Source organism: Medicago truncatula, chromosome 4 (assembly GCF_003473485.1).
Source record: "Medicago truncatula cultivar Jemalong A17 chromosome 4, MtrunA17r5.0-ANR, whole genome shotgun sequence".
NCBI lineage: Eukaryota > Viridiplantae > Streptophyta > Magnoliopsida > Fabales > Fabaceae > Medicago > Medicago truncatula.
This window is the reverse complement of record NC_053045.1, coordinates 45,697,969-45,725,276: the sequence shown is the minus strand read 5'-3', so window position 1 is coordinate 45,725,276 and position 27,308 is coordinate 45,697,969. Positions and strand designations below refer to the sequence as shown.

General features: G+C 31.7%; 4 protein-coding genes across 6 annotated transcripts; 1 reads left to right on the top strand and 3 right to left on the bottom strand.

Annotated features, from left to right (window-relative positions):
- Positions 1-1,139: 1,139 nt before the first annotated feature.
- Positions 1,140-5,195, bottom strand: LOC25493317 (WAT1-related protein At1g68170). The gene is made up of 7 exons (XM_024781612.2): positions 4,851-5,195; positions 2,920-2,982; positions 2,713-2,829; positions 2,316-2,565; positions 2,047-2,205; positions 1,767-1,918; positions 1,140-1,491 (listed from the first exon to the last, which is right to left on the bottom strand). Exons 1-7 carry the CDS (start codon positions 5,048-5,050, stop codon positions 1,236-1,238), a joined length of 1,197 nt encoding a protein of 398 aa, XP_024637380.1. The 5' UTR covers positions 5,051-5,195; the 3' UTR covers positions 1,140-1,235.
- A 5,579-nt stretch (positions 5,196-10,774) lies between these two features.
- Positions 10,775-12,898, top strand: LOC112421393 (protein RDM16). Its single transcript, XM_024783030.2, is given in 2 exon segments — positions 10,775-11,767; positions 11,770-12,898. Coding segments are annotated over 2 exon segments (1,575 nt in total). The 5' UTR covers positions 10,775-11,014; the 3' UTR covers positions 12,592-12,898.
- A 737-nt stretch (positions 12,899-13,635) lies between these two features.
- LOC25493314 (WAT1-related protein At1g25270) lies at positions 13,636-16,595 on the bottom strand. Its single transcript, XM_013601790.3, has 7 exons — positions 16,323-16,595; positions 15,457-15,522; positions 15,227-15,343; positions 14,750-15,011; positions 14,513-14,671; positions 14,222-14,373; positions 13,636-14,114 (listed from the first exon to the last, which is right to left on the bottom strand). Exons 1-7 carry the CDS (start codon positions 16,514-16,516, stop codon positions 13,907-13,909), a joined length of 1,158 nt encoding a protein of 385 aa, XP_013457244.1. The 5' UTR covers positions 16,517-16,595; the 3' UTR covers positions 13,636-13,906.
- Positions 16,596-17,969: 1,374 nt separating this feature from the next.
- Positions 17,970-26,642, bottom strand: LOC112421385 (WAT1-related protein At1g68170). Of its 3 annotated transcripts, XM_024782983.2 has the most exons (7): positions 26,371-26,642; positions 25,655-25,717; positions 24,508-24,624; positions 22,115-22,376; positions 20,848-21,006; positions 18,931-19,082; positions 17,970-18,771 (listed from the first exon to the last, which is right to left on the bottom strand). In XM_024782983.2, the coding sequence occupies exons 1-7, from the start codon at positions 26,562-26,564 to the stop codon at positions 18,651-18,653; spliced, it is 1,068 nt and encodes a 355-aa protein (XP_024638751.1). In that variant the 5' UTR covers positions 26,565-26,642; the 3' UTR covers positions 17,970-18,650. The 3 variants fall into 3 exon arrangements, with proteins under 3 accessions (XP_024638751.1, XP_024638754.1, XP_024638756.1); XM_024782986.2 differs by lacking the exon at positions 24,508-24,624; XM_024782988.2 differs by lacking the exons at positions 24,508-24,624; positions 25,655-25,717.
- Positions 26,643-27,308: the final 666 nt, after the last annotated feature.

Genomic DNA, 27,308 nt, shown 5'->3' with positions numbered 1-27,308 from the left:
TCTAATTTTCTTTCATTCATTTTATATTTTATTTAATAATTTCGATTTCAATATTTTTATCTATATGAACCTCAAAAATTGAAAACATTTGTTGACTAAGGATAATTTTGTTTGACCCTTCGTTATATGAAGCAGACAATGAAGTTTAGCATTGCTAAGTTGACAAATTAGCTTCAAGTTTGTGTTATAGTTAACGTTTTTTATGCCGTTTTCCTCCCTTCATTTGTTCAATATTTTTCATCTACCTATAAGGTTATCCGCCAATTGCATCATGTAAAAGGAGAAAGATAAAGCAACCAGGTTGCCTATTTGTAAGCTTCAAAAGCTCTACTGGGTAAGTTATTGACTTTGAAAATAGTAGCTCAGATTTCTCAGTAAGAACGATAAGTTTAATTTTTCAAATTGCTTTAAGTATGGTATTCGAGAGATTCTGATAAAGCAGGATAATGCCAATGACACTCTGGATGCTTTGCATAGCAGACGTCTGCCACCAAATACCAATTGAGGCTTAGACGGAGGAGTTACCGAGGAGTTTTAGAGTGATCAACTCAGTAGTTAGGATTACATTTTTATGTTTTCATGCGACATTATATATCGTTTTTGTTATTTCTCGGAATGATTTCATGTTTTGTTAATGAACTTAAATTGTTGGTTTATCAAAATGATTTTAATTTAATATTTTAACGGATTGCTTTGATATGGAGCATTTTGAACACAAATCTATGTCTAAGACGAAATCATCAGGCCAATTGAACATAAAGCATGTTCTGCCAATTCTGTCATGCTCATTTATGTCAAAGCTTTTGCAGGCCCATAAAAAATTATCTTCTGATTGGATCAAAAGTTATCTCCCAATTGGATCGGTTCGCAAATGCCGAAGGTGTAAAACAAGGGCATTTTGGAAATATTGGGAGGCCTATGAAAATTTCAAAAGACCCAAAGGGAAATTCTCCTAAAGTCATAGTTTAGACCCCTTGACCCTTGGGCCCGACCTGGAGGTAGCGAAAACAAGGAGCATTATAGATGAAGGTTTTACACAGAGAAATTAAAATGAGTATATATTGATCCTAAATATAAATAATTCTGTTTATTATCAAACTCTTGGTAACTTGTGTTAGGACATATTACAAATTTAGCAGTAAAAAAAAGTAAGGAAATATACTCACCATTATTATTCAAAAATATCAATGTGAAAATATACATGCATATAATTTTAATCATATGAAACAGTTTCTTCAAATGTTTAATTGTTGAATTTTTCCTAAAGTATTGTTGCCATTTAATGATACACCAGAAGCAACAATTGGTATCTTCTTGTCATGCTCCTTTTGGATGCAAGTCAAAGATGAGTTGGCAATGGGAATTGAATCACATTGAATAGAGTCTTTTGCAGACACTATTTCATTCATATTATCCACCTCTCTTGCTTCTTTGCTTTTACCCCACAATAACATGTACAATCCACACACAATCAATGTGGCTCCTGTTAGGCTGCACAATATGAATACAAAAACCATAATAATATAAAACCATATATATGGAACTTGAAATTACATAATTGCAAAGGAAATCTATTGATCACACAGTTACATGTAGTAACCAATCTTGATCATTGATTTTGAGACTAGACGGCTCAAATTACACATTCACAAAATCAATTTTACACAATCAAGACCATTGATTTAGGCCGTGCAGTCGAGACCTGTAATTTGTGTCACACATTTACTGCAACAAAATTGTTTATGAAATCTAGTTGCTTTGCCTACCTTCCAACTGTAATGTATTCATTCAATAGTAGTGATGAAATGAAAGCCACAAGCACAAGCAATAGAGGATTAAAAGCAGACACATACAAGGGTCCCTTCATGCCCACACACCAAGCTAACAGGACAAAGCAAAGCCCAGAAGCCAATATACCCTATGAAAGAAAATTAGAGACCAAAATCAATTGAATATCTCATTACTTGGTGAGTTTCGTTGTTAGGCTCGTTGAAACAAAAATTAAATTAAAACTTATCGATAAAAACACCAAAATCAAGAATGTACCGCAGATGCTGCCGTTAAAAGCCTCAAGTTCCATTCAAGCTTCCATAGGCTTCGATCTCTCTCCGTGCAAAGAGCAAATATAAAAGATTGGATTGCACCCATTATAGAGGTTAAAGCCGCAATTGAATAGTGCCATGGAAAATTCTCACTCATCTTTGACTGTGCTTATGAACCATAAACAATATTACACAGAGTAAGTTTAGGCTTGAAATGGTAACACATTTTTTTGTACTAAAATTTAACAAGTTGCTGAAGCAATTGTACTATACCTGAGTTATATACCATAATGAGAAACTGAAAGCAGTGCCCAAAGCTAGCATGAGACCACAAACATGAGAACCAGCATGGGAATGATGTGTTGTTGATGTCACATATTTTTCCAATAAGTCGATGTGAACTGAAAAGTTAAATAACTTTTTGCCTTTGTATAAAGTGAGGATCATGGCACCACAGATTCCAGATAAAGTTCCCATCAACTTGGCTTTCCCAGCAAGTGTTCCAAGGTTTGGCTTCTCCATTCTTCAAAACACATTTTTTTAAACCGTTTGATTAAATGTTATTCAGTATCAATAATGGAAAGATACTTAGAATTAAAAATATAAGAAAAAATGCATGTGTATTTATATTTTATTTTGGATGAAGTAGAACGTTAAGGTTCTTACTTACCTAAGAGAAACAACCAAGAGGTAGGTAATGGCTGGGATGAGATTTAACATGGTTATAGTATATGTTGCTGAAACCAAAGCCAAAGATTTAACATAGAGGATTTGTTGCAAGGATCCCCTGAAAATTTTGAAAATTTGTTTGTATTCACACATAATCCTCACTTAAATTACTGTATAAAATAAGGTACCTGTGTAATAGAAATTTTACCCAAATAATCCACAAAGAAAAGCTTGGAATAGCACCGTTCCAGTCAGGTTTCGCAAACTTTTTCTGGTGAAACATGACGATAAAAATTGCAGATATATACATATTTTTTTTCACAATTGTACGAAAATAGTAAAGTAAATTAATTTTTTCTACTTCAATGTGACGATATTTTGTGTAAAACGGAACTGTTCCCGACTCTTTCCCATGAACTTAATTCAGTTGGCAGGGACAGACATATTATAAGTAAGGTCTGGGTTGCTAATGTGAAGATTTACCACCCCTTATTTAAATATAAGCCCCCCTTTTATTAATGTAAAAAAAGCTCTTTAAATATAAGCCGATTTAGGCCAGTTCATGAAAGAATTAGGTATTTAGTTATTTATATTAGAATTTAATTTTTTTAAGCTTCCGAAAATGGGATAAAATCGTTTTCGTCTTTCTAAAAAATTCATTTCGATTAATTACTTCTGAAATTCGAAAAAATTTATTTACACCATAAAATGTAAGAGTTTTGATTTAAGATATTTAATTTAATTTATTTTTGGTTTTCATCCCTCTAAAACTTGAAATTATCGTTTTTAGATTTTGACTTTCATTTTTCTTTAAGAGTCAAAAATAATTATTCAGATAATTTCACTAGAGAATGACATCACATACATATTTAGGTGTTAAGTTTGAGAGATTTTTGTTTTTCTATTTTAAAATTGTTAAAAATAAAATATGGTTTCAATTTTGAGTTTTCAGAATTTCAATTTTGGGTTGAATTTCAGTTTTTCTTTTTGGGTTAAATCACACTCTTTAACTAGTTTCACTATAGTTGATGGTGTTTGTAGTTGGGTCAGTATGAGAGGTGGTGGTGGTCGAATTGGTGATCGAAGATGGTCAACAATCATTGGCGGATCTTAGTGAAGATCCATGGGTGCCATGGCATTCCCTATAGGTTTTCAATATATATTATATTAGTCGTATTATTACAATAAATATTCGGTTGTCGCAGCAGTAAACTAGTCTTAAAGACACCCTATGGTTGCGAGTTCAACACTCACGCCAATTTTTATTTTTTTTTTACATATTTCTCTTGTATTTACATATTTTATTAAAAAAAAAACATAGTAGCGGGGATTCAAACCTGCACCCGCTTGGTATTATCAAACAATTTTATCCAGTAGGTTAGGTGATGATGCTTTCTTCTTTTTAAAATTGTTTTATATATATTTCATAGTGGTTTGGCACCCCCAACAAATTTACTCAAGATCCGCCATTGTCAACAGTAGTCGAGTGGTGGTCTAAAGGTGTGAAAATGGTGGTCGAAGGTTAAAGGTTATGTGATCAGAGGTGGTTAGATTGGTGGTCGATGGTTGTTGAAGCGTTGGTCGAGAGTGGCATAAGGTTGATTGAATTGTGGTTAGAAATAAACAAACTGATGTTGACAGTGGACTGAGCGGTATCCAACGACCACAAGTGGACACCACAGAAACAACGGTTATAAAACTTTTTTTATTGACAAGAAAGGTTATAAAACTTATTTTTGTGGATTTGTGATTTAAGTGAAAACTATTTCTAAATTAAACAAAAAAACAATTCAATCAAAGTTTAATCGGCCTTTCTTTTTAAATTTTATTTTTAAAATAAGAAATTGCAACCACCTTGAAGGATCCTTAAAAAAAATAATCATATAATCTTTTTTGAAACACATGAAGTCATGAACAATAACCAAATATCACACCCCCTCAATTTTTTTATATACCAAATATCACATAATGGCAGGGATCATATACAGTACTTTCAAATTCGAAAGAAATAAAAACTATAAATAACAATTGCGAGAATCAAAATTAAAACTATTTTGTTTTACTCAAAAACTAGTTCACTTATAGAGACCAAATCATAGTTGACAATATTTTATTTTATTTTTTATAAAAGAGACATACCTTTCAAAGAAGAGAGCAAATGGAACAGTGAAAGCAGTAGAAAAAACAAATCGGTAAGCAATAAGAACACTTAAGCTTGATCCATCATTTGTTACCATCTTTAACATGATATTCACCACTGCATATATTGACTGGACCACTATCATCAACACAACAGGCTTCACACTCTCTATGGCTTCAACATTGAACAAATTAACCATATTTCACTATAAATAACAAATAAAATTAATTATATTTTTGTTAAGTGCAAATGTTCTATTCTAACACACTTGACCAATGGAGTAACATGGAGAATTTACAAGAAGCAGCACCATCAAATGTTGTTACCAATGTTGTTTTGGCCATACTTACTATATACTTTGGGTTTGTTTATTTGAACCAAGTTGAATGATGGATTCATAAACTTTTCTCCTCACCTATAACTATTCAATAAATCATATTTTATTGACGAAATTGATAGTTTTGTGTCGACCCTTTGTTATATCAATGAGACATGTAGTTTAACATTGATAAAGAGACAATTTCAAGTTTATGCTAGAGTTAAAGTTATTTAAAATTCGTCAAAAAGGGTTTATTTAAATTGTTTTGTTTTATTTCACTTTTTTTTTTTTTTAAATATTTCAATTTTCAATATCTTGACCTCTACCTACTAAGTTACTCTCGTCCATTGTTGCATCGAATTAAACGAAAAAGATCAAGTAACAAGGTTGCGTAAAAAGAAAAAGACGTCTATTTGCTAGCTTAAAAAGGTATACCGAGGACATATGAGAGCTACCTGTTGGATTTAAATGTGGATGATTAGTTGTACATTGATTATGAATAATTTGATGTTAGATATATAAGAGAGGTGAACCATATATCTAACACTTTAAGATTTTTGATGAAAATGTTGCTTTCGCGTCTCTCATACTCCGTAACAAGTGATATCAAAACAAGGTGGGGGGAGAAAAACTTCTACAATGTCATACTTTAGTGTTTATTAATTCACTATATTTGCTTCTCTGTAGATGTGGGATAGCTTTATCTTCCATGGTCTTCTAATCTAATAGAATATAAAAGATATCAATCCCTGATGATGATTTTACATCATATTACTATTTGTGGATGACATGTTGACTAATGGTCGTGAAATTAGTAAGATTCAAAGCCTAAAGAATGATTTAAGTAAGTCCTTTACAAGGAAGGACTTGGGTCTAGCGAAACAAATTACTGGCATGAGTTACTTGTGACAAGAAGGATGTTAAATTGTGGTAGTCTCAACACAATTACCACCACAATGTATGTTTTGATGGTAAAGTGTGATTATATGTCTCTCTTAATAAAGGATTAGTGTGTTTGGTGTATGTAAAAACTAAGTTTAGTTTAGATGATCTAATTAGTCTTCTTTCAATAATCTTCAATGTCTTTTGGATCAGAGAAAATCACTTTTGAAACATGAATAATTTTAGTTACATAATAGAATCATGTTTATAACTGATGAAAGTTTTTTTTTTTTTGAAGCACTAATGAAAATGCATTAAAATAAGTTTCTAAGTCATTTTGGATATCATGATTTGAGTCATGCTTAGGTTGAGTGCAATTTAAAGTTTTTCGTAGGTGCATGATTAAAATCATGCGCACTATAGAGTAATATTTTTTTTTTTTTTTGTGATGATTCGAATCAAGATATAAGGGTGTCAATTTCTAAGATAAAATGGAACTTTGAATTTACTCCTTTTTGTGTATCTTGCTAAAGGGAAATTCAAATTACTTTGAAGGGTAATTCAAATTAACTTTGTTATAATGTTGATTTGAATCATGTTACTTGGGATTCTAATGATGCCTACAAAATTTCATTTTTTTAATGCATTTAACTTCCTCGTATAGTCTCTTCTTTATGCCACACCGATTCATTTACACATTCATTATCGATAATTCCCATTCATTAGAAAGGCAAAATTGAAAACTCTTTGACTCAATTTCATCAAGTGATTCATTGTGATATAGACTTAGATAAGTTTTTTTTTGTCTGTGAGTGTTCGTGAGTGTACATTGAAGATTTTTCAATCATACTTTAGAGTTTTGGAAAAGAAGAATATTATTTTCACTTATATATAATCATAATTTATAGGTTTTAGATAGTGATCAACTCATGTTGTGAGATGCTAACTCAATTAGGAATTGAAGATTCAAGATTAGCGTTGATGAAATCAAGGAGAAGAACAAAGATCATATTTTGAAGGGATTTTCAAAATCTAGGGTTTCTTGGATATGTTAGATATTGAAGGAATTGAAGGCTTAAATATGAAAATTGTCCCAGCAAATATCTGACATTTTGGTTTTAGTCCCTGTAAAAATATTTTTTTTGGTTTTAGTCCCTGCAAATATAAAAAATTTGGTTTTGGTCCTTGGTATTTTATTTTAGTCCTTGTAAAATTGATTCATATTGGATTTGGTCCTTGTAATATGTAGAATATTTGATTTTAGTCCTTCAAAATGAGGACTAAAATGAATATTATAGGGACCAATTTCAATATGAAATGATTTTACAAGGATTAAAACAAAATACCAAGGACCAAAACCAAATATTCTATATTTGCATGGACTAAAACCAAAAAAATATTTTTATAGGGACTAAATCCAAAATGCCAGATATTTACAGGGACCATTTCCATATTTAAGCCGGAATTGAATTACAACGTTATAGAATCATAGGGCTGAAGGAATTTCTGATTGTAATTTGTAACCATTCCATTCAAACATTCATAGTGAAAATGGAAGAAATTCTATAACATATCCATTGGTTAGAAAATTAAAACTTGAATTTAGGGTTAACCTTGAATTTTACAATAAAGGTGGCTGTTTGATTATAAATAAAGTTTTCGTTGTTTCAACCTATCCTAAGATGAATGTTATGAACGATAACAGCCAGTTATTTTGGTGGAGCTATAACCTTGAGCAACACAAACAAATCGATACTCTCAAAGAAACAAAGAAAATCTTCTCCCAAATTTTATTTAAAAGATTAAAAAAAAAAGATATTAATATATGGGATCTTACCCCATTGACTCTAAAGATCTAAAGATACAATCAAATATATAAATTTGTAACAAGATAATTCTAGTTTGAAATCAGTTAAATTTGTAACAAATATAAAACAAATCTAAATAATTGAAAGATATTATTATTTTTTATAACCTAGCTAATCCTAATATAAATAGACAAACAAAAACGAAAAATAGATTGTATTTTGGCTTTGCAAGCAAGCATCCTTCTAGGTTTCCTTCCACCAATTCAAGGAGACAATTTTCATATATACGAGGTTTGATTATTTGCAGAAAAAGGTACCTTTACTTCTTAATTTTCTTTACCTTAACATCTATAATTCTGTATATGTAGTTTGGTTTTTAAATTCTGCAATCCTTGTTGGTTTCTTTTCGTTTTTAGTGTATAAGGAATGTTGTGCAGTTGAAAGTGTGATACTAGGGATTGAAAGTGTTCTCAGAGAGTTTGATTAAGAATCTTGATGCTAGAGTTTGGCATAAAGAAATTAAAGTAAATAAGGTTACTAGAAGGTATTAATTAAAAATTAAAATCATATTCTCTAACATTCTGCTACATGCAATTACAATAAAGAACATCTTTGGTACTGCATAATTTGTTGAAAACGGCCTGAATAAGATATTATTATATTTGTGGCTATAATAATATAGGTATAACCTGAATGCTTGATATTATCATCCTTTTGTAGTTTGCCAATCAAATTAATTATATACACATCACCTTATCTTTTAGCATAATAAACACCTAATCAACTGTTAATTATTTCTACTTGATTATTTTTCTTTTTTCTGAGCAATAGTATTTTTACTTGATTGTGTAGGCATAGATGGACAAGTGCATGTGTGGCTCAGATACCTGCTATTTTCATGAACCCGCTGGTGCTGTAATCGCAAGACTTGCAAGATCCCAACCAACTTCGCCTGAGCCTCATCGTAACACTGTCAATCCCAACACCAACACCATCAACGACTGGTCACCTCTGGATGATGGCATTGAGGTTGTCCTCCCAAATGGTTCAGACAGAGTTCCCTCTAGGGAGGAAGTACTTGATGCATACATTTTCCGCATTCTCAATAAGCCGAACACTAAAAGAAGACTACCAGTTTTTGCTGAATTTTGCAAGGAGCATTAATCTCCATGATGACTTGCAAAGAGACTCCTCTCTGTTGGATATTACTTTCAAAACAATTTATTTCTATCTTTTGAATAATTTTCTCCCATTTGTTAAATAGAAAGTACAATCATTGTTAGGTTAGGTGTGCTACTAACAAACATTTAGTGCTTTGTAGTATATATTTCAGAATAATGATTCTTTAATAAGTTCTTAATTTCATGTTTGGCATATGATTTGCATTATAATTTATATTGCACCAACTCCTTTCAGTCCTCAAATTAAGTAATAATTGAGGAATGTTACAACTTACTAAACTTGAATTTTATACAAGTGTTTATACTCCCTCCGTTTCACAAAATATATGTCGAGGTCAACCATCTTCACACGTGTCAAAACACAACTTTAATTATTTATTAATAATATTTTATACTAAATATTGAAACAATTGTCATTTTCAATGGATTACCTAAAAAAGAAAAACAAATAGGAAGATAGCTAGTTCTTATTACCAAATTGATCCAGTGTGAGATAAAAGCTCATAAACATCATAAAGTTATATTTAGATATAAATTAAATATATGGATACTTTTTTATAGGTTAAAAAAATGATTTTGACATTCAATAATTTAGAGATTATTTTTAGATATTTTATGAAAAAACATAATCAACTTTGTGTTTGTTAATCGTAATAACAATCACTTCTTAAAATAACAATTTAATAATTTAATTTGTTTGGATACAACTATATAAATTGAATGTTTGTTACAAAATTACCTTCATCTCTTGATATTTATTTTCTCCCCCCCTCTAAAAAAAATATACTTTTAATATATTTTCATTCCAAGTTGTTTTTAAATTTTTTGTTGATCCTGGTTTTTTAAAAAAACTATAACAAATATATACAAGGCTCTCTAAATGTTAATTTTTTTTTAAAGTTATAACAAACGGCTTCATAGAACTTACATATTAAAATAATAATGATTTTAACATTCAATAATTTAAAGAATATTTTTTAGAGCTTTTATAAAAAAAAAATCAAAATCTACTTTCTGTTTGTTTTATCGTATTAAAATTACTTTTAAAAATTAATTTAGTTTGTTTAGAAAAGGGAATGTTTTGTTATAAAATCAACCCAATCGTTTTACAATTATTTTCTCTCATCCAAATGTATTTTTTGTTACAAAAGATACAAAAAGATAAAAATATATCTATATATCAAATGATTAAGATGAGGAAATATTGTGTTTTTGCTGTTCATTAACTTACAAAATTAGAGAATAGATAGATTCGTTTTAACTCTAGATATTTAGAATTGAAATAATATGAAAATTTGTTTTGATTAGGATTAAAATAAAGTTAGCTTGTTCTTTCAAAAAAAGATTAAGTTAGTTTGTTTTAATTGAGTAAGTTTGTTTTAATTTGTTTTAAAGAGAGAAAAAATAGGGGGAGATTGAAACAAAAGACACAAAGAAAATATAATTATGATGACATGCATGTCAAAAAATTAAAGAGAGATAAGATTGTATTTTTGGTAGTTATTAAGTTTCAGAGAATTTCTTCTTCTTCAAAAAAAGTTTCAGAGAATAGATTAAATTTGAAATAATTATGAAACAAATGTAAATAATTTTGAAAGATATTATTATTTTTTATAACCTATTCCTAATATAAATATAAATAGATAAACAAACGCGAAAATAAATTGAATTTTGGCTTTGCAAGGCAAGCATCCTTCTAGGTTGAAAAATCGCACCCAATTAACGATAGAAAGGGAGGGAAGAGACGTGAGTATCTCCCAAACCCTAACATGAACGAGAGAGACATATTCGATAGGCGAAACAGCGATCGACACCCCGAACGTGACCGCGACCGTAACTGCCACGATTCCGATGACCACCGCCATCATCGATCTGATCGGAATCACAGAGAAGACCGAGACAGGGATAGGGGATACGACAGAGACGAAAGAGAGGGTAGCTAAGGTAGGTCTAAATCGAAGCGCGATGAAGAGATGGAGTATTCAGTGGAAACTCGATACTCCTTGCATAAGAGGAAAGATAGAGAACATAGCGAGGATAGGGAATTGGATGATAAGATAATTAGGGTTTCTGAAGCAAAGAAGGAACGTAGGAGATTTGGTGATAAACTTGGAAGCCTCTCTAGTAGTGATGCCTTAGCAAAGGCTAAGAAGGCTTTACAAATTCAGAAATTGTTGTCAGAGAAGCTGAAGAAAATTCCTCAGTTGAATAAGAGAACCAAAGCTCCTTTTCTTCGTCTTGACGCCCAGGGACGTGAAATAGATGAACATGGAAATGTTGTTAATGTAACTAAGCCAAGCAACCTTAGCACATTAAAGGTCAACATTAATAAACAGAAGAAAGATGCATTTGAAATACTAAAACCTGTATTGGATGTTAATCCTGAATCTAATCCTCATTTTGATGAAAGAATGGGTATCGACAAAACAAAGCTCCTGCGGCCTAAGAGGATGAATTTTCTGTTTGTGGAGGAAGGAAAATGGTCAAGAGATGCTGAATCAATAAAATGGAAGAGTAAATTTGGAGAAGCTCAAGCAAAAGAACAGAAGGACAAACAAGCACAGCTAGCAAAGGCAAAGGCTGCTCCTGATATCAATCCGAACTTAATAGAAATTACAGAGAGAGTTGCAATGAAAGCAAAACTGAAGGACCCAATTCCAGATATTGGGTGGTGGGACGTGGAACTTCTGCATTCTGGAAATTATGGCGACATTGCCAATGGTACTATATAGATGAAGGCAATATGAAAATGGAAGAATTCAACTTTTATGTGGAAACTCCTCGGCCTATTGAACCGCCTGCTGAGCCCGCCCCTCCACCACCTCAACTTATCAAGCCAACTAAACAGGAGCAGAAGAAACTAAGGACCCAAAGGCGTATAGCTAAGGAGAAAAAGCGACAGGAGATGATTAGACAGGGTTTCATAGAACCGCCAAAACCAAAGGTCAAGATGAGTAATTTACATAAGGTACTAGGGACTGAAGCAACTCAAGATCCCACCCGGCTTGAAAAGGAAGTACGTAATGCAGCTGCCGAGCGTGAGCAGGCTCACATAGATAGGAATATTGCACACAAGCTTACTCCTGCTGAGCTGCGTGAGAAGAAGGAAAGGAAGTTGTTTGATGACCCAAATACATTGGACACACTTGTCTCACTTTACAGGGTAAATGACCTTTCTCATCACAAAGCCCGCTTTAGAGTTTATGCTAATGCTCAAGAAAATCGTTTGACTGGATGTGCGGTGATTTGTGATGGTATTAGCGTTGTCGTGGTTGAAGGTGGAAGCAAGTCAATTAAGAGGTATGGGAAACTTATGCTTAGACGTATTAAATGGCGTGATGTTTCAAAAGAGAAAGAAGATAATGAAGATTCAGGCGATGCCAATAAATGTGTTCTGGTGTGGCAAGGAAGTGTTGCCAAATCGAGCTTCAATAGGTTCAGTGTTCATGACTGCATCACTGAAGCAGCTGCTCGTAAAGTTTTTGTGGATGCTGGGGTTCTTCATTATTGGTACCAAGCTGTCAACTATACAGATGATGATGCTGTTTGAATTGTCCTCTAATGTTTTTGGTCAACATTATTTGGATGCCTATCCAGTCTTTTGGTGAGTTAACAGTTATGCAATTGCTTTTAGTGGAGTTTTTTTGAACAAAATAAGAAATACCATAGCTGTTGGTGCTCCTTTGTTTCCTGTGGTCAATGATGTCTAGAACAATTATAGATTTGCTATATCATTTAGTGGTGTGAACTTTCTCGCTTCCATTTAGGAAGTGTCCATTTGTGTGCGGTATCATTTTGTTAAAAATCTTAGGCCATCATGATAAACTGCAATGTTTCTTGACTATGTAAAGTACTTTTTTTTTGCTGAATACTTTATTTCTCACACTATTGTGTTTCATGTGGCAAAAAAAAAGCTCTTCTGTTCACCAACTCAAGGAGACAATTTTCATATGTGGTTTGATTATTTGCAGAAAAAGGTACCTTTACTTCTTAATTTTCTTTACCTTAACATCTATAATTCTATATATGTAGTTTGGTTTTTAAATTTTGCAATCGTTGTTGGTTTCTTTTCATTTTGGTTCCTTTTAGTGCATAAGGAATGTCGTGCAGTCTCAGAATCAGTCAAAAAAGAGTGTCTGAGTCTTTGTTGTCATTGCCGGACACGTATTGGTTAACCAAACTGTGATTAATAACTTGATGCTAGAGTTTGGCATAAAAAAATTGAAGTAATTAAGAAAGTGGCATAGAATGATAAGAGGTAAAGAGGAGATAATGACCCTGTGTAACTAACTGATTGCATTCTAACCAACTTTTCTAAACGGCTGACAGTTAGGGAGTTCGGCAGTTAGTTGTTTTGTGTTATGTTTTCTATATAAGAGAGTCATAAGGTTAGAAGAAGGTATTAATTAAAAATTAAAATCATATTCTCTAACATTCTGCTACATGCAATTACAATACAGATTCAATTAAGAACATCTTTGGCACTGCATTTTGTTGAAAACCTGAATAAGATATTATTGTATTTGTAGCTATATTAAAAGAAACAAGTAAAAGTAGCATATGCTTTCTAATTCAATGTCAATAGGATTTGAACGTCTGTCTTTGCTATTTGAATGCTTGACATTGTCATCCTTTTGCAGTTTGCCAATCAAGTTTTATCACATCACCTTATCTTTTAGCATAACAAACACCTAATCAGCTGTTAATTATTTCTACTTGATTTTTTTTGAGCAATAGTAGTTTTATTTGATTGCGTAGGCACAGATTGGTTAGAATAACAGACACCTAATCAGCTGCTAATTTAATTTTTTTTCCATTGATTAGAATTTCATATTCTTCACGCCATTTATTTTTCAATAGAATAATCATTGACCGATGGTAACATTCTCAATAGTATTGGTTTGAGTCTTGTTGCTTTGGATGCACTTGTCAGGATTAGACAGAACAAGCTCTACTGCTTCATTCTCAACCTTGATTTTTAATGATAATAATTGAGTCTTTTTTTTCATTTCTATGCCCTTACTCCAAAGCACCGCATATAGGCCACACACAATCAATACTGCTCCAAAAACACTATATACAACCAAACTATATCAAATCAAATTCTGTATCGTGCATGCAAATAAAACGATAAACCCATGAATAACATATGTTTAGGGTAAGTAAGATTTATACTATACCTTCCAAAATATAACTTCTCATCCAAGAACAAATAGGCAAAGACAGCTACAAGTAAAAGCTGAAGAGGATTGAAAACAGACACAAATAGAGGACCCCTCATCCTTATACACCAAGAAATAACAATAACCACTGACCCAGAGACCACAATACCCTGCATTAACATTCACATACATTTAACAACTTCAATAACAACAATTTTGGTAAACAAAATAGTTCATGTTGAGCATTTACGGCATATGCATTGACTAACAATGTATATGAATTAAATTCTTAAATTTGTACGAGCATACCGAATAAGCCATAGTGAGAAGCCTGATATCGTAACCCAGCTTCCATTCGGTCCAATCCCTATCGACACAAAGAGCAACAACAATGGCTTGAACTGCTCCCATTGAGCACATCAATGCTGAGCATGAATGATGGAATGGATATTCTTCATTCAACTTAGCCTGTAAACCTCAAACATCATATTCACAAAAAATATTCGACCTTAATTAAGGAATATGGATATAACTAATTAAGCTAACCTGGATGATTAACCATAAAGAAAAAGAGCAAACGCTTGCTATTGCACATGGAACACCCACTATATTATTACTGAAGTCCCTATGTTTTGGATCCATAAGCCCATTTTGGTTCCTATGTTGGTGCATAAGGTTGATATTGGAAGACCAAATATTAATTTCCACTCCTTTGTAAAATATCATAAGCATTGCCCCACCAATGCCAATTACTGTTCCTATTACTTTGGCCTTTCCCTCTACTAATCCCCAATTTAGCTTTTCCAATCTATGAAAAATCGAAAAAAATAAAATAGTGTGTAATATCATACTAATAATTATGTCATGCCATATAGTATTATTACTTCCAAAGATATTATTTATACAAGTAACTACATAAATAATGATATATAATTGGATATAAGTATTTTATTTTTACTTCATTGGTACATAATGATAAAGTAAATTTAATGTAAAATGACTAATGAGGGTGTAGGTATATACCTGGCAGATATGGCCATGATGAAGGTAATTCCTGGAATAAGGTTGGACATGGACAACATAAACGTTGCTGAAGTCAAATCGAGGGCAACGCCATAAAGGTTTAGAAATAAACTTCCCCTGCAACATTACATAACCATATTAGTATCTTTAATTAATTATTTACTATATCTCATACCAATATATGTCCGAAAATTATTTGGAGGAACAGGCGAGGAATTCAGGTAGCGTACCCAAACAATCCACATAGAAATGAAAGAAAAAGAACCTTCCAAGTAATCTTTGGTCTAGTACTCTTCCTACATAACAAAAGAAAAAGACAAATATGATTTAATATGTAATATAGAATTTCAAGAAAGTGACATTTTTTATGAAGAGAATTTAATTGGGTGAAAAATGAAGAGGATTTGATGACGTTTTTTGTTGTTGTCATTATAATACTTTACTTCTCTCAAATAAGCTAAATTCTAATCCCAAGGGCTATAATTCATATTTCTCCAGCCTTCACCATATCTGGATCGTTTCACTTCATAGTAAAATATGTATACAAAAACTATTTCTACAATGAAATTACAGGACCGCTACAATTTGTAGTACATCTTACAAAAATATTAATAAATTTCCTATATTCGCCATAAAGTAAATGTAAGTATGATTGGATTTTTAAAAAAAAAATAAAATAAAACTACTTAAAAATATTTTGAGAACAGTTTTATGTTCATCAGATGTCAAACTTAACAAAGTTACACATCTATAGTAACTTTGTGTAGAATATTACTTTTACAAATCCAACCATTAAAGATGCAATGCTAAATGTCAGCTGATCCTAACTCATTTTCTCACACAAATTATATTTATACAAAAGATATATGGAGGTGCTTTTAAAGACAGAACTGTTCTTATAAATTCTCTCACAATTATAAGAAACACTTGATATCCAAAAAAAAATATTTCAAATGATACTGTATATTAAATTTTTAATTTGACATTTTTATTATATAAAGAATCTTCAATGAATGAACAAAATAATTATCATTCTCAATCAAGCCAGAGTGGCGTAAACATAAGCAATAATAAGAAGTGATGAAGCAAAATGAACCTATCAAAGATAAAAGCAAGAGGAATAGTGAAAGCTGATGCAAAAGCGAGGCGGTAGGCAGAAGCAACCCTCATACTCATCCCATCATTTATAACGAGCTTGTACATGATATTCACAGCAGCATATGCAATCTGCACAAACAACATTAGGATGATTGGTTTTAGTGCTTGCAATGAATTGTATACCCCTTTCATCTTCAAGATTGTGCTGCTATTGGGTTTTGAGACTCAAGAAAATAAAGAGAATATGAAGGAATGGAAAGTGTAGCACAACATTGGAGTTTATATATCCTTGTTTTAAAAATTGAACCGGTGATTTAACCTGTTCATGGTTCGATGGTTGAACCACAATTAAACCGTCAAGAATTGAATTACATAATTTAATAATTTTATCTATTATATTAAATAATATTGATGAGAAATATAGAATTAGTAGTTACTAAAGAGAGAAAAAAGGGGATCATCTACATTGGACCAAGAATAATATTCATACAAGTTAATTTTCACATCATTATCCAAAATCTTTAGTAATTAGATTTATGGGTTACTCACTTTTATATTGCACACCACTCATTTTTCTATCCAATGTTTTCTAAGCTCTAACTCAACAAAAATCTTCCCTTCAAAGGGTGCGTCATCAATTCATTGTGGTCCCCTCAAGCGGGGTTTTTTCATCCACACTTGTACTTGCATCATCGTCGACACCCCTCTACATCTGACAATTATCTGACCACAAGTCTTGGGATCTTTTATATTAGCATGTAAGCTCATCATCTAAATCTTCAGAATAATCATGTGACGATCATCGTCTGGTCTTGCATTTGTATGTTGAACTTTGAAGAAGGAGATTTTGGGTTTTGATTTTGATTATAAGCAAGCGATTTTGATTTCTTCTCAAATTCATCATTTTTTCACTCGCGTAGTCACACTCATGATCTTTGAGTGAACTTAATAAATTTTCAAGAGCTAACGTATTAAGGTCCTTAGCTTCTTGAATGGCGGCGACCTTTAACCTCTAGGCAATGAATCCCGGCCCATGTCTCCTTAGTCGTGACGTTGCTGCCACACTTGTAAAACAAGTATTTTGTCATGGCCACACAAAAGATAATGTTTAGATATCTGGCTTAGTGAGTATTGTTTTTTCTGGGTAGCAATCCAATCTACTCTTAGCATTGGTGACTGGTGTACCATCTGCATTAACTAGGATTGAGTTTTTGTACTCAAACCTTATGTGCTTGATGGAAGTTTAACAAGTGTACCAAAATATAAAATATAACGTCAAGTAATAAAATAAATTGTCTCTATAGAGATTATGATTAATTAAATATCTCATGAAAACATACCAAGACTAATATCTTGGTTCAATGTCCCGTTTATCCAACAAAGAGCACTAATCTCTTAGGTGAACTAATACCCTCATAAGCATGATCTTTTGCTAAACTCTTTATCACAACTGGATAATTCAATATCTCTAAGACAATTATCTAGTGAATAGTTATTCTAGATCCAGTTATAAAACCTTGGGTTAGTAATGAATTATTCCTTAAGTTCAATTCAATATTAGCTAGATAAAGAACACCATTAAATTCAAGAATAACTAAATAGACATATTTATCATTGCATAAATAAGAACGCATAAATAACACGGTTCAAAATAGATTCAATAAACTTGGCTAGTTATGGCACTAACAGACATTACAAAAGAGTTTGGAAAATTATACTTTCAAAAGATAATAGTAGGAATCTCGAAACTTTTTAAGTTGTCTCCTGATGAACTCAACATGACAACTTTTACCCATATTAGACAAAAGACGTCTACGATCTTCAATAATAGCACCTTTCTGTGAAACATTGCTTTTGTTGTTGTGAAAGTGGTCAACAAATCATTAACTTAATTCAATACCGTTAGTAAACCGAGAGCCTCACCAATATCAACTTTCATAAGAGGTTCAATCCATTCTGTTTCAGCAAGAACAAAGCGCCCTTGTTCGTCACAAACATTGATTCCCACCTTAATATGCTCACGAGACTGAGAGAATGAGACATCAACATTGAACTTGTATGTACCTAATTGAGCTTTTGACGGAACTGCGGGTGATCATACATGCTGCTGTACCGTGGTGGAAATTCTGTGTTCTTTGACATTTTTCAAACGCGTAAGCAAAGTTAAACCAATCTCATACGACTGCTCTAGATTCTATGTCGTTATTCAAATCTTATCGTTCATTTGCTTTTAAATACTCAACAAAGCGACCATGAATACTCATTTGCTTTATAAAATTTTAGACAAATATTTTATTACACAAAAAGAATCACTTTAATTTTCGTTTTATGCCTCAGAATATGTTGGACCGGCCATGCTCGTAACCTGAACTTTTTCTTTCATTTCTTTGTTCTTACTCCACAGCACTATATATAGGCCGCACACGATCAACACTGCTCCAAGGATACTATAAAATATATAACCAAATTATATGAAATCAAATATCATTGATATAAAAGGATAGAAAAATAAGAAATTATATAGCAGTATATTTACAAGGCAATTAGCACTTGTAACATACCTTCTTCTCTTTGTAAAAAAAAAAAAAAAAACAGTTGCAACATACCTTCCTAGATATAACTTCTCATCCAACAACAGATAAGCAGAGACAGCCACAAGTAAAAGTTGAAGAGGATAGAAAACAGAGGCAAAGAGAGGGCCTCTCATCTTTATGCACCAAGCAATAACAATTGTAGCTATTCCAGAGATTACAATTCCCTACATCAACATTCATTTAGATTAAACAACATTTCATTGAGTATTTAATATTATTGAGTATTTGGAAGTGGATAATTATGTTGAGGAAAGCTAGAAACACTGTATCTGATTAACATTTTCTTCATAATTAAGTATTATTTTCCTATTTTTATAAAAAGAGTATTTATTTTTTCTTCATGTTTTTTAACAACTTTTTATATTTTTATTTAGTATTATTTTCCTATGAAGTGATGTTTGATATTCGTTTGTAATGAGTAATTTTATTGATAAATAACTTATTTTCCTAGAACAATTTTACTAAAATGTCATTAATAATAATTGCTGGAGTATTAAATGATGTTATAAAATCTTAGTAAACTATAATAATTTAAAAGTAATGTATACAATATTTATTTGTAAAAAGAATAAAAATAAAATAGTTAATGTTTGATTGAAAATATATGACTTCGATTAATGAATTTCTTACTTAAATAACCCACATATGAAAAATATATACCAAACTACCGTACCTAGAAAAATATATGCCAAAATGTCCTACTTGTTGGAGACCTAGGAAGAGCATGTAATCTCTCTCATAATAGAGGAATTAAAATTAAATATTCTACATATTATAAGGATCAATTTCAATATAATTGAACTTTGTAGGAGCTAAAACATAACATCAAAGAGCAAAAACAAAATGTGAAATATTTCTAAGAACAAAAAGCAAAATAATAAATTTACATGAACTAAAAAGAAAAATAATAGTACTCCAAAAAAAAAGCAATTTTTTTTTTCTTTCTAATTGAATACCTTACAAAATTAATTGGATTCACCGAGGTAAGGTGTGCTATAAGAAGGAGTTGCGAGGATTTTTTAGAGGACCGTTGTTCTTTGCTGGCTAATATTGTTTTGCTAGCTTCTATTGCAGATTGTTAGTTTTGAAAATATGATACTTAACATGGTTATACGGTAAAAGGAGTCTATGATATGTTGACTAATGAAGAGCACCATGTTCATCCTCCTTTCATGGACTTCATTTGAAATAAGGCACTGCCTCTCAAATTTGCTTTATTTTTGCGTCGGTTGCTGAATAAAAGGATTCCGACACAAGACAACTTGGTTTGTGGCGCTTTACATTCAAGGAATTTGGAGTGCTCTTGGGGTTGTGGCAATATGAAACAATTAATACTCTTTTTTTGAAGTGTCATCTTTTTGGGTGCTTCTGGTCATCTATTTTGCATTGGTGGTGGGGATATTTAGTGTGCTTCCCTTTGATATATGTTTGCATGCATTTCACTTTAGGGGGCTCACCTTTTTAGAAATGAAATTCGTCATTGTCTTCAACTTATATGGGTAGCCACTAGCCTCTATATGAATCATTTTGAAGGAACAAAACATGCTGATTTTTCAAAACAAACAGTCATCCATTAGTCAGCTGATTGACAAAGTAAAACTTCATTCTTAGTGGTGGCATAATGCTCATAGGCCTAACTTTTGTATCGACTTTCATTCTTGGTGGACGAATCCTTTTGCTTGTATAGGACTGTCCACTTTGTAATGTCGATATTGGCGTTTTTTCTTCTTGTTTTTTCTTTTTTTAGTTGGTTATTCGAGACATTGTTTTGAGCCCTTTTTAGGTACATGTTGTGCTTAATTCATCTCCTACTTTCTCTTAATATATTTACCTTTGGATCTTAAAAAACATGAACTAAAAATCAAAATACAATATATTTACGGAGCTGAAGCACGTATTTAAACCTTTATTAAATTTCAATGAGCATACCGAATAAGCTACCATGAGAAGTCTGATATTGTAACCAAGCTTCCATTGGGTCAAATCTCTGTCCACACAAATAGCAAAAACGATGGCTTGAATTGCTCCCATTGTCGACATCAAAGCTGTGCTTGAGTGATGGCTTGGATATTCTTTATTCATTTTAGCCTACAGAGTCAATGGACTCATCACTGTCCCATGACAGACAAAACAATGAAACAACATATTCACATAATAAATTTGATATATAAAAGATTGCCAAAAAAAAAACTTTGATATTTATATAAGATGGGTTATGCTTGTTAAAGATTAAAAAAAATAAAATTGATAGATTTTTTTTATAGGAAAAGTTTTTATTTTTATTTTTCAATGTGTTGAATATACCATTATTAAGAGTTTGAACTTTTTAACAAATGCACTTAGCATTTCCCATAAACGATTTAAGTATGTTTTTAGTCATTACAAATATACCACATCTTCCTTTTAATCATTGGTTTTCTTTATTTTAGTCCATGCAAAGTATATTTATAGTATTAAAATGGGTGTCTGTGATGTTACAAAGATGGATGTCAACAGTGGCGGAGCCAGGAATATTGTAAAGCCCGGGCAAAAAAAAATTTGCAACACATTTATAGGGCGTACATAAGAAATTGCAAGCAAATAATAAAAAATGTAAAGAATTTGCCCAATTTATAGGGATTTATATAAAAAATTCATAGAAATTTACACAAGAAATTGCAAAAAATTTAGCCCGGAGCCCGGACGAATGCCTGAGATCGTCGGGCCTTAGAACCGCCCCTGGATGTCAATATGAATAAATTTTGCATGGACTAATATAAATCATGAAGGATAAAAACAAAAAATTATATATTTTCAAGGACAAAATACAAAAAAATAAAATAAAATTGCAGCAACTAAAACTCTTGAGATTTGTGGGGACCATTTGCATTTATAAACTTATGTAAAATGAATTTGCATGACCTTTAGACATTTGATTTTTTTTTTTCTTTCTTTTACATGTGTTTAGTCCCTACAAATAGGGGTCATTTAAAAAATGGTCCGTGACTCGTATTTACAGGGACTAAACACATAAAATCCTTTTTTTTTTTTGTTGGTGATCGGGGTTCGAACCCCAGACCTCGCATATATTATGCATTGTCATCTGAAGACACTTGTTGTTAGTGTGACCATATATATATATATATATATATATATATATATATATATATATATATATATATATATATATATATATATATATATATATTAAGCTAACCTGAATGATAAACCATAGAGAAAAAAAGCAGCTGCTTCCTATAGCACATAGAACGCCCAATAGTTTATTACTAAAGTCTGCATGTTGCGGCTCCATATGCCCATTTTGGTTCTGATGTGCATGCAAAAGGTTAATATTTGATGAACGAATATTGATTTCTGCTCCATTGTAAAATGTCATCAGCATCGCACCACTAATTCCAATTGCTGTTCCCATCACTTTAGCCTTTCCTTCTGCTAGACTCCAATTCAATTTTTCCAATCTATGGAAAATCAAAAGCATAAATATGTGCTTGTAAAAAAAGCATATATGTATAACTAGTTTTCAAAGTAAAGCCTAGCTGTATTTTTTTTGCTGCAATCTGGTTTCGATTGCAGTTTTTTTTTTTTTTTTTTTTTTGCAGACAGTAGATTGGCTTTGGTCATGCATAATATCATCAAAAGTCACTGTATTTGGGTGGAGCTTGTGTTACGGAACGATTCCTACTACCGGGATAACTTTATTTAGGATGAGGAGATTCGGCTTCTTAAAAATAGAAAGGTTTAGAGCTCAAAGAACACTAAAAAGAAAATTAATTTGAAACTTAATCAACAATGCATCTTAATTGTGTGGATCACTTTCTTCAATTCATGGAACCTTCCACAATGCAATTGGAAATGAAACATGTGTGATATGTGCCAAACAGTAGAGTACACTACAATATGGTCTATTAGGTAGGGTAGATTTTAAGTAATAAATAATACTCGAAATGTTTGGATGATGTGATGGAAATCTCATATTCCACTAAAATTAGATCTTTTTCATAAGTGGAAACTTGCTGGGCCAACTTAAATTATTATTTAATAATTGATATTGTTTTTGTGAATATGCATGCTGTCTTATACTTGTACTTAAACAATACAAAAGACATTTACATAAAGGAAAGTTGAACAAAAAAATAAAAATATGCGAGCTGCTTTACTACATTGAGGCGACATAAGAAACATTTGCTTGTTAAGAAAGATTTATTTTCGCGATAAGCTGCAAAGACTCACTGATTTTGTGACGGAGAGCTCAATACCCAATTTTTCATGCATTGGCCTCGTCTACAAGGAAGCAAGGTTTTAAAAAACGGGATGATACCGTAAAAACGGCCATCACAAAACGGTATAGGCAATGATCGTTATCGTTTTTGACCATTTTAACGTTGAGAATGAAGTTCAAAGAGAAAATACAGTTGCAGTCATTATGGAATGACGTTTTGACCGCGAAATATTGTTACGGCCAAGAAACGCCGTTACAAACATACAAAAAAAACTTAAATTTTGAAGGAAATTTCGTTTTAAAATTGAAGATTAGATGAAAAAGAGAAAATTGACGATCAATATTAATCCAAATATCCTCCAAGGTAATTTAAAATTGACTTTCACTCTCTTAATTTGGGTAGCAAAGATGAGATTTTAGAGAAAAAAATTAGGGTTTTGATTGTGTTGCAACTCTCTTGGTGATGAAAAAGAAAAACAGAAAATAATGATCGAGACATAGAGTTAGAGTGAATGACCTTTGTTTGTGTTGTTGTTTGCTACGTTTTTTGTTGTTGGTTTGTGTTTGATGTGTGCACCTTGTTTTGTATGTGTGCTACTTTTTAAAGTTGAAATCACGAAAATCTTAGCGTGACTGAGACCATTATTTAAAACCTTTGGAAAGAAGGTTAATCACATTACTTATTTAGAAGATTATAATGGTGTGAGGTTTATAAGTAATCATGAGTAATGTACTTCGACTACAAATTACTTTCAAAACCTGTTCTAAAAGAAGGCTAGGGTCAGAAATCTAAATGCAATTGCTCGCTCAATTTCGAAAGCTGATAATAACAAGCTTTTTTCTCCTTTACCATTCAAGAATTTGAAGAAGCTATGTTTACCATGAGAGCTGATAAATACCCGGCCCCTTGACAGACTCAATCTTAGCTTTAACGATCATTTCTGGTCTATATCTAGCGAAGACATTTTTCATAATTGTTGCTCCTGAATCTCAATAGGCCAGTTCCCTGGCACTCTCAATATGAGCAATATTGCTCTGATTCCGAAATGGGAAGACTAGAAAACTATAAAAGATTAGCGATGTTAATTGTTAAGTTAGAATTTTCTCCTTTACGAGAATTCAAACCCTAACCCCTTAACTTTTATAATCCCTTAGCGCAACTAAGTGAACTATATATCCCCCTTCTAGTAGCACTTATGACATCACAATTGCCATTTTTACTCTGTTGCTGCAGCTGGACGAGGATCAGGCAGCGTATTGGGCAACCTTAAGCATTTAGAAAGAAATGCGAAGTCGTGGAATAATGTCTTAGAGTCGAATTCACAAGTTGTTTTGAAAACAAGAAAGGTATAACGAGTATGAGTGAGTACCCAAATAATATTGCCATGATGAAGGTAATGCCTGGAGTAAGGTTGAACATAGCTAGCATAAATGTTGCTGAGGTTAAAGCAATACCCTCGGCATAAAGGTTTATAAATAAACTTCCCCTGAAATATTACGTGACTAGTATATGAGCATTTTAATTGAGAGTGAAGATACATTCCTGTCTTTACAAAAGATAAAATAAAAACATACATTATTTCAAAACAACAACAATAACCAAGCCTTATCCCACTAAATGGAGTCGGCTACATTGATCAAATGACGTCATATTGTTCTATCATAAACCATATTTGGATTCAACTCATTGACTTCTAAATCCTTTCTAATGATTTCTCTAATAGTTTTCCTAGATCTTCCTCTAATCTTTTAACCTGACTCTCATCCATTTGATCTACTCTTCTTACGACGGCATCTACGAATCTTCTCTCTACATGTCCAAACCATCTAAGCCTATTTTCTACCAACTTTTCTACTATAGGTGCTACCTCCACTCTCTCTCTAATGGTGTCATTTCTAATCTTATCATGTCTAGTCTTATCACTCATCCAACGCAACATATTGTTTGATAAATTAGAAAAGAAAACAAATAAAGCACATCTTGAAGTTCCGCTACACGTGCAAAATAGGTTGTCTTTTTTTTTTTTTTTTTTTACAATAAACAATTATTTATTAACTAGAAAGCATATTTTTGTGCTTCTCCATGAAGCTAAATAGGTTGTCATTTCTTATGATTGTAGAACAAAGTCTACTCAACTTGGTGGTAAGAGTCTTAGCTTTGTAATTTAGTTTGAATATGTTGAGGATGATTTCACATTTATTAATTTTTTTTTCTCTTCCCTACTTTTTTATATAAAAAAATAACACACAAAAAGAAACCAATCAAATATTTCTACGAGTGCTCAGATTTTAATATAATATTCATGAATTGTGTTCTATTTATTTATGCCTTCTTTATGCAATGAGCTCATGTCAAGATAACTTTTAATGTAAAAATTTGTCCTTAAATATAAGTTCATTTTCAATATAAGGCGCGGAAGTTACCACAAAATTAATTATATTTACTCTAAAAGCTAAAGTTACCATAGGCGCCAGACAATATTGATGCAGGAAAAGAAAAAGAAAAGTAGCATATACCCAAACAACCCAGATAGGAATGCCATAAAAAGCACCTTCCAAGTAATCTTTGGTCTTTTCCTCCTGCATACAAGAAAAAAGGAAAACCAAATTTTGCCTAGTTAATCTAAAGCACGAGTCTCATGTTACTTTGAGAATTGGTAAATTCATCTCCAAAATTGTAATAGCATTATTCATAAAGGTCTAGTCATTAAGTCGTGCTCTTAAAAGCTATAACATGTCACGTTTCACTTTGATCTCATCACTACCACTTTTAGCATAGGTTAATCGACATATAGATGAAGTTTATGTTATTGTATGGACTTCTATATGGGGGGGGTTTGTTGCAGTAGTTTACTCTCTTTTATTGATGAAAAATTTATTGATTAAAACTAACGGTTTTGTTGTAGATGAAGTTTACTCTTTTTATTGATTAAAACTTATATAGGTTTCATAAAATTTTATGAGATCCACGTGATTTACGAGTCTTATATTAATTTAGGTTAAATATGTTTTTATTTTTATAAATATGTCAATTTTTGATGGTTAAAAATACATATCTAATCTAAGTTTTTGTTAAAAAAAACTTTTTTTTTTAAAGAATTTTTATAATATTTTACATATTTTTACACAATTTCAGGATAGTGTACTTATATCACTCATGACATTGCATATATCGATACCCCACTTTTAATTATCTAAATTGGATTTGACATTTTCAGTAAGAGGATGATTACCTGTCAAAGAAAAGGGCAACTGGAATAGTGAAAGCTGATGCACAAATGAGGCGGTAAGCAGTCGCAACCCTCATACTCATCCCATCATTTATAACGAGCTTGCACATGATATTCATAGCAGCATATGCAATCTGCACAAACACCATAACAATGACTGGTTTTAGTCCTTGCAATGAGTTACATACTTCCTTCATCTTCACGATATGTATCTGTGTTCCTATTTTGGTTTTGAAACAAGAAATTAGAGAGAAGATATATATTTTTTTTGGACTAATAAGATGATGGTGTTGAAAGTGTGGCTCAATATTGGAGTATATATACACATAGAAGTGGGTATATTTGGATTCCAATCAAACACTCAGCACTAACATTTCTTAATATAATCTTACACCTTAGCAAATTTAAAGGCAATATTGTTTACAAAATTCTTTTGTCTCCTTTTGTCGTTACTTTTTTATTTTAAAAATCATTTTCAATGTAGTGAGACCTACTGTATTATTATGGTGCAATTGCTAACATGTACTTTTAAAGCACGTGTTAGAACCTTTAATAAAAAAAAACACATGTTAGAACTTCGTATAGAAATATTGACAAAATCTTGCATTCAATTCTTTTTAAAAGTATAAAAATTGTAATTTTTAATGTATAAGTTCTATTTTAGATCTCTTAACATATACCTTTAAACACACATTATAAGACTTTTACTATTAAACACATTCTCTCTTGTTGGCGTATTAGAGCATGACACATGATGGCTTCTGGTAATACCGCCATTGCATTTGGTGGTAATGTAATAAAATAAAAAATCTAAAAGTGAGTCATTTAAGTAAATAATATTGATAGAAGGTCGGACATGAAATTATTTTTCGCTTTAGGGTCGGAAAAAAAAAAATCACAATTTTACCGTTCTTTAAAGATTTGTGAAGAAGAGGATTAAA

Coding starts and splice junctions, on each gene's coding strand:
- LOC25493317 (XM_024781612.2), bottom strand. CDS start 5,050: ATGGTTAATTTGTTCAATGTTGAAGCCATAGAGAGTGTGAAGCCTGTT. Junction 2,206..2,315: donor CATTATGGTATATAACTCAG/GTATAGTACAAT, acceptor TCATAAGCACAG/TCAAAGATGAGTGAGAATTT. Junction 1,919..2,046: donor TTTTAACGGCAGCATCTGCG/GTACATTCTTGA, acceptor TTTCTTTCATAG/GGTATATTGGCTTCTGGGCT.
- LOC25493314 (XM_013601790.3), bottom strand. CDS start 16,516: ATGAAAGGGGTATACAATTCATTGCAAGCACTAAAACCAATCATCCTA. Junction 14,672..14,749: donor CTTTATGGTTAATCATCCAG/GTTAGCTTAATT, acceptor TGAGGTTTACAG/GCTAAGTTGAATGAAGAATA. Junction 14,374..14,512: donor TTCTCACTATGGCTTATTCG/GTATGCTCGTAC, acceptor ATGTTAATGCAG/GGTATTGTGGTCTCTGGGTC.
- LOC112421385 (XM_024782983.2), bottom strand. CDS start 26,564: ATGAAGGAAGTATGTAACTCATTGCAAGGACTAAAACCAGTCATTGTT. Junction 25,718..26,370: donor GTTGCCCTTTTCTTTGACAG/GTAATCATCCTC, acceptor TCTTGTATGCAG/GAGGAAAAGACCAAAGATTA. Junction 21,007..22,114: donor CTCTATGGTTTATCATTCAG/GTTAGCTTAATA, acceptor TTGACTCTGTAG/GCTAAAATGAATAAAGAATA.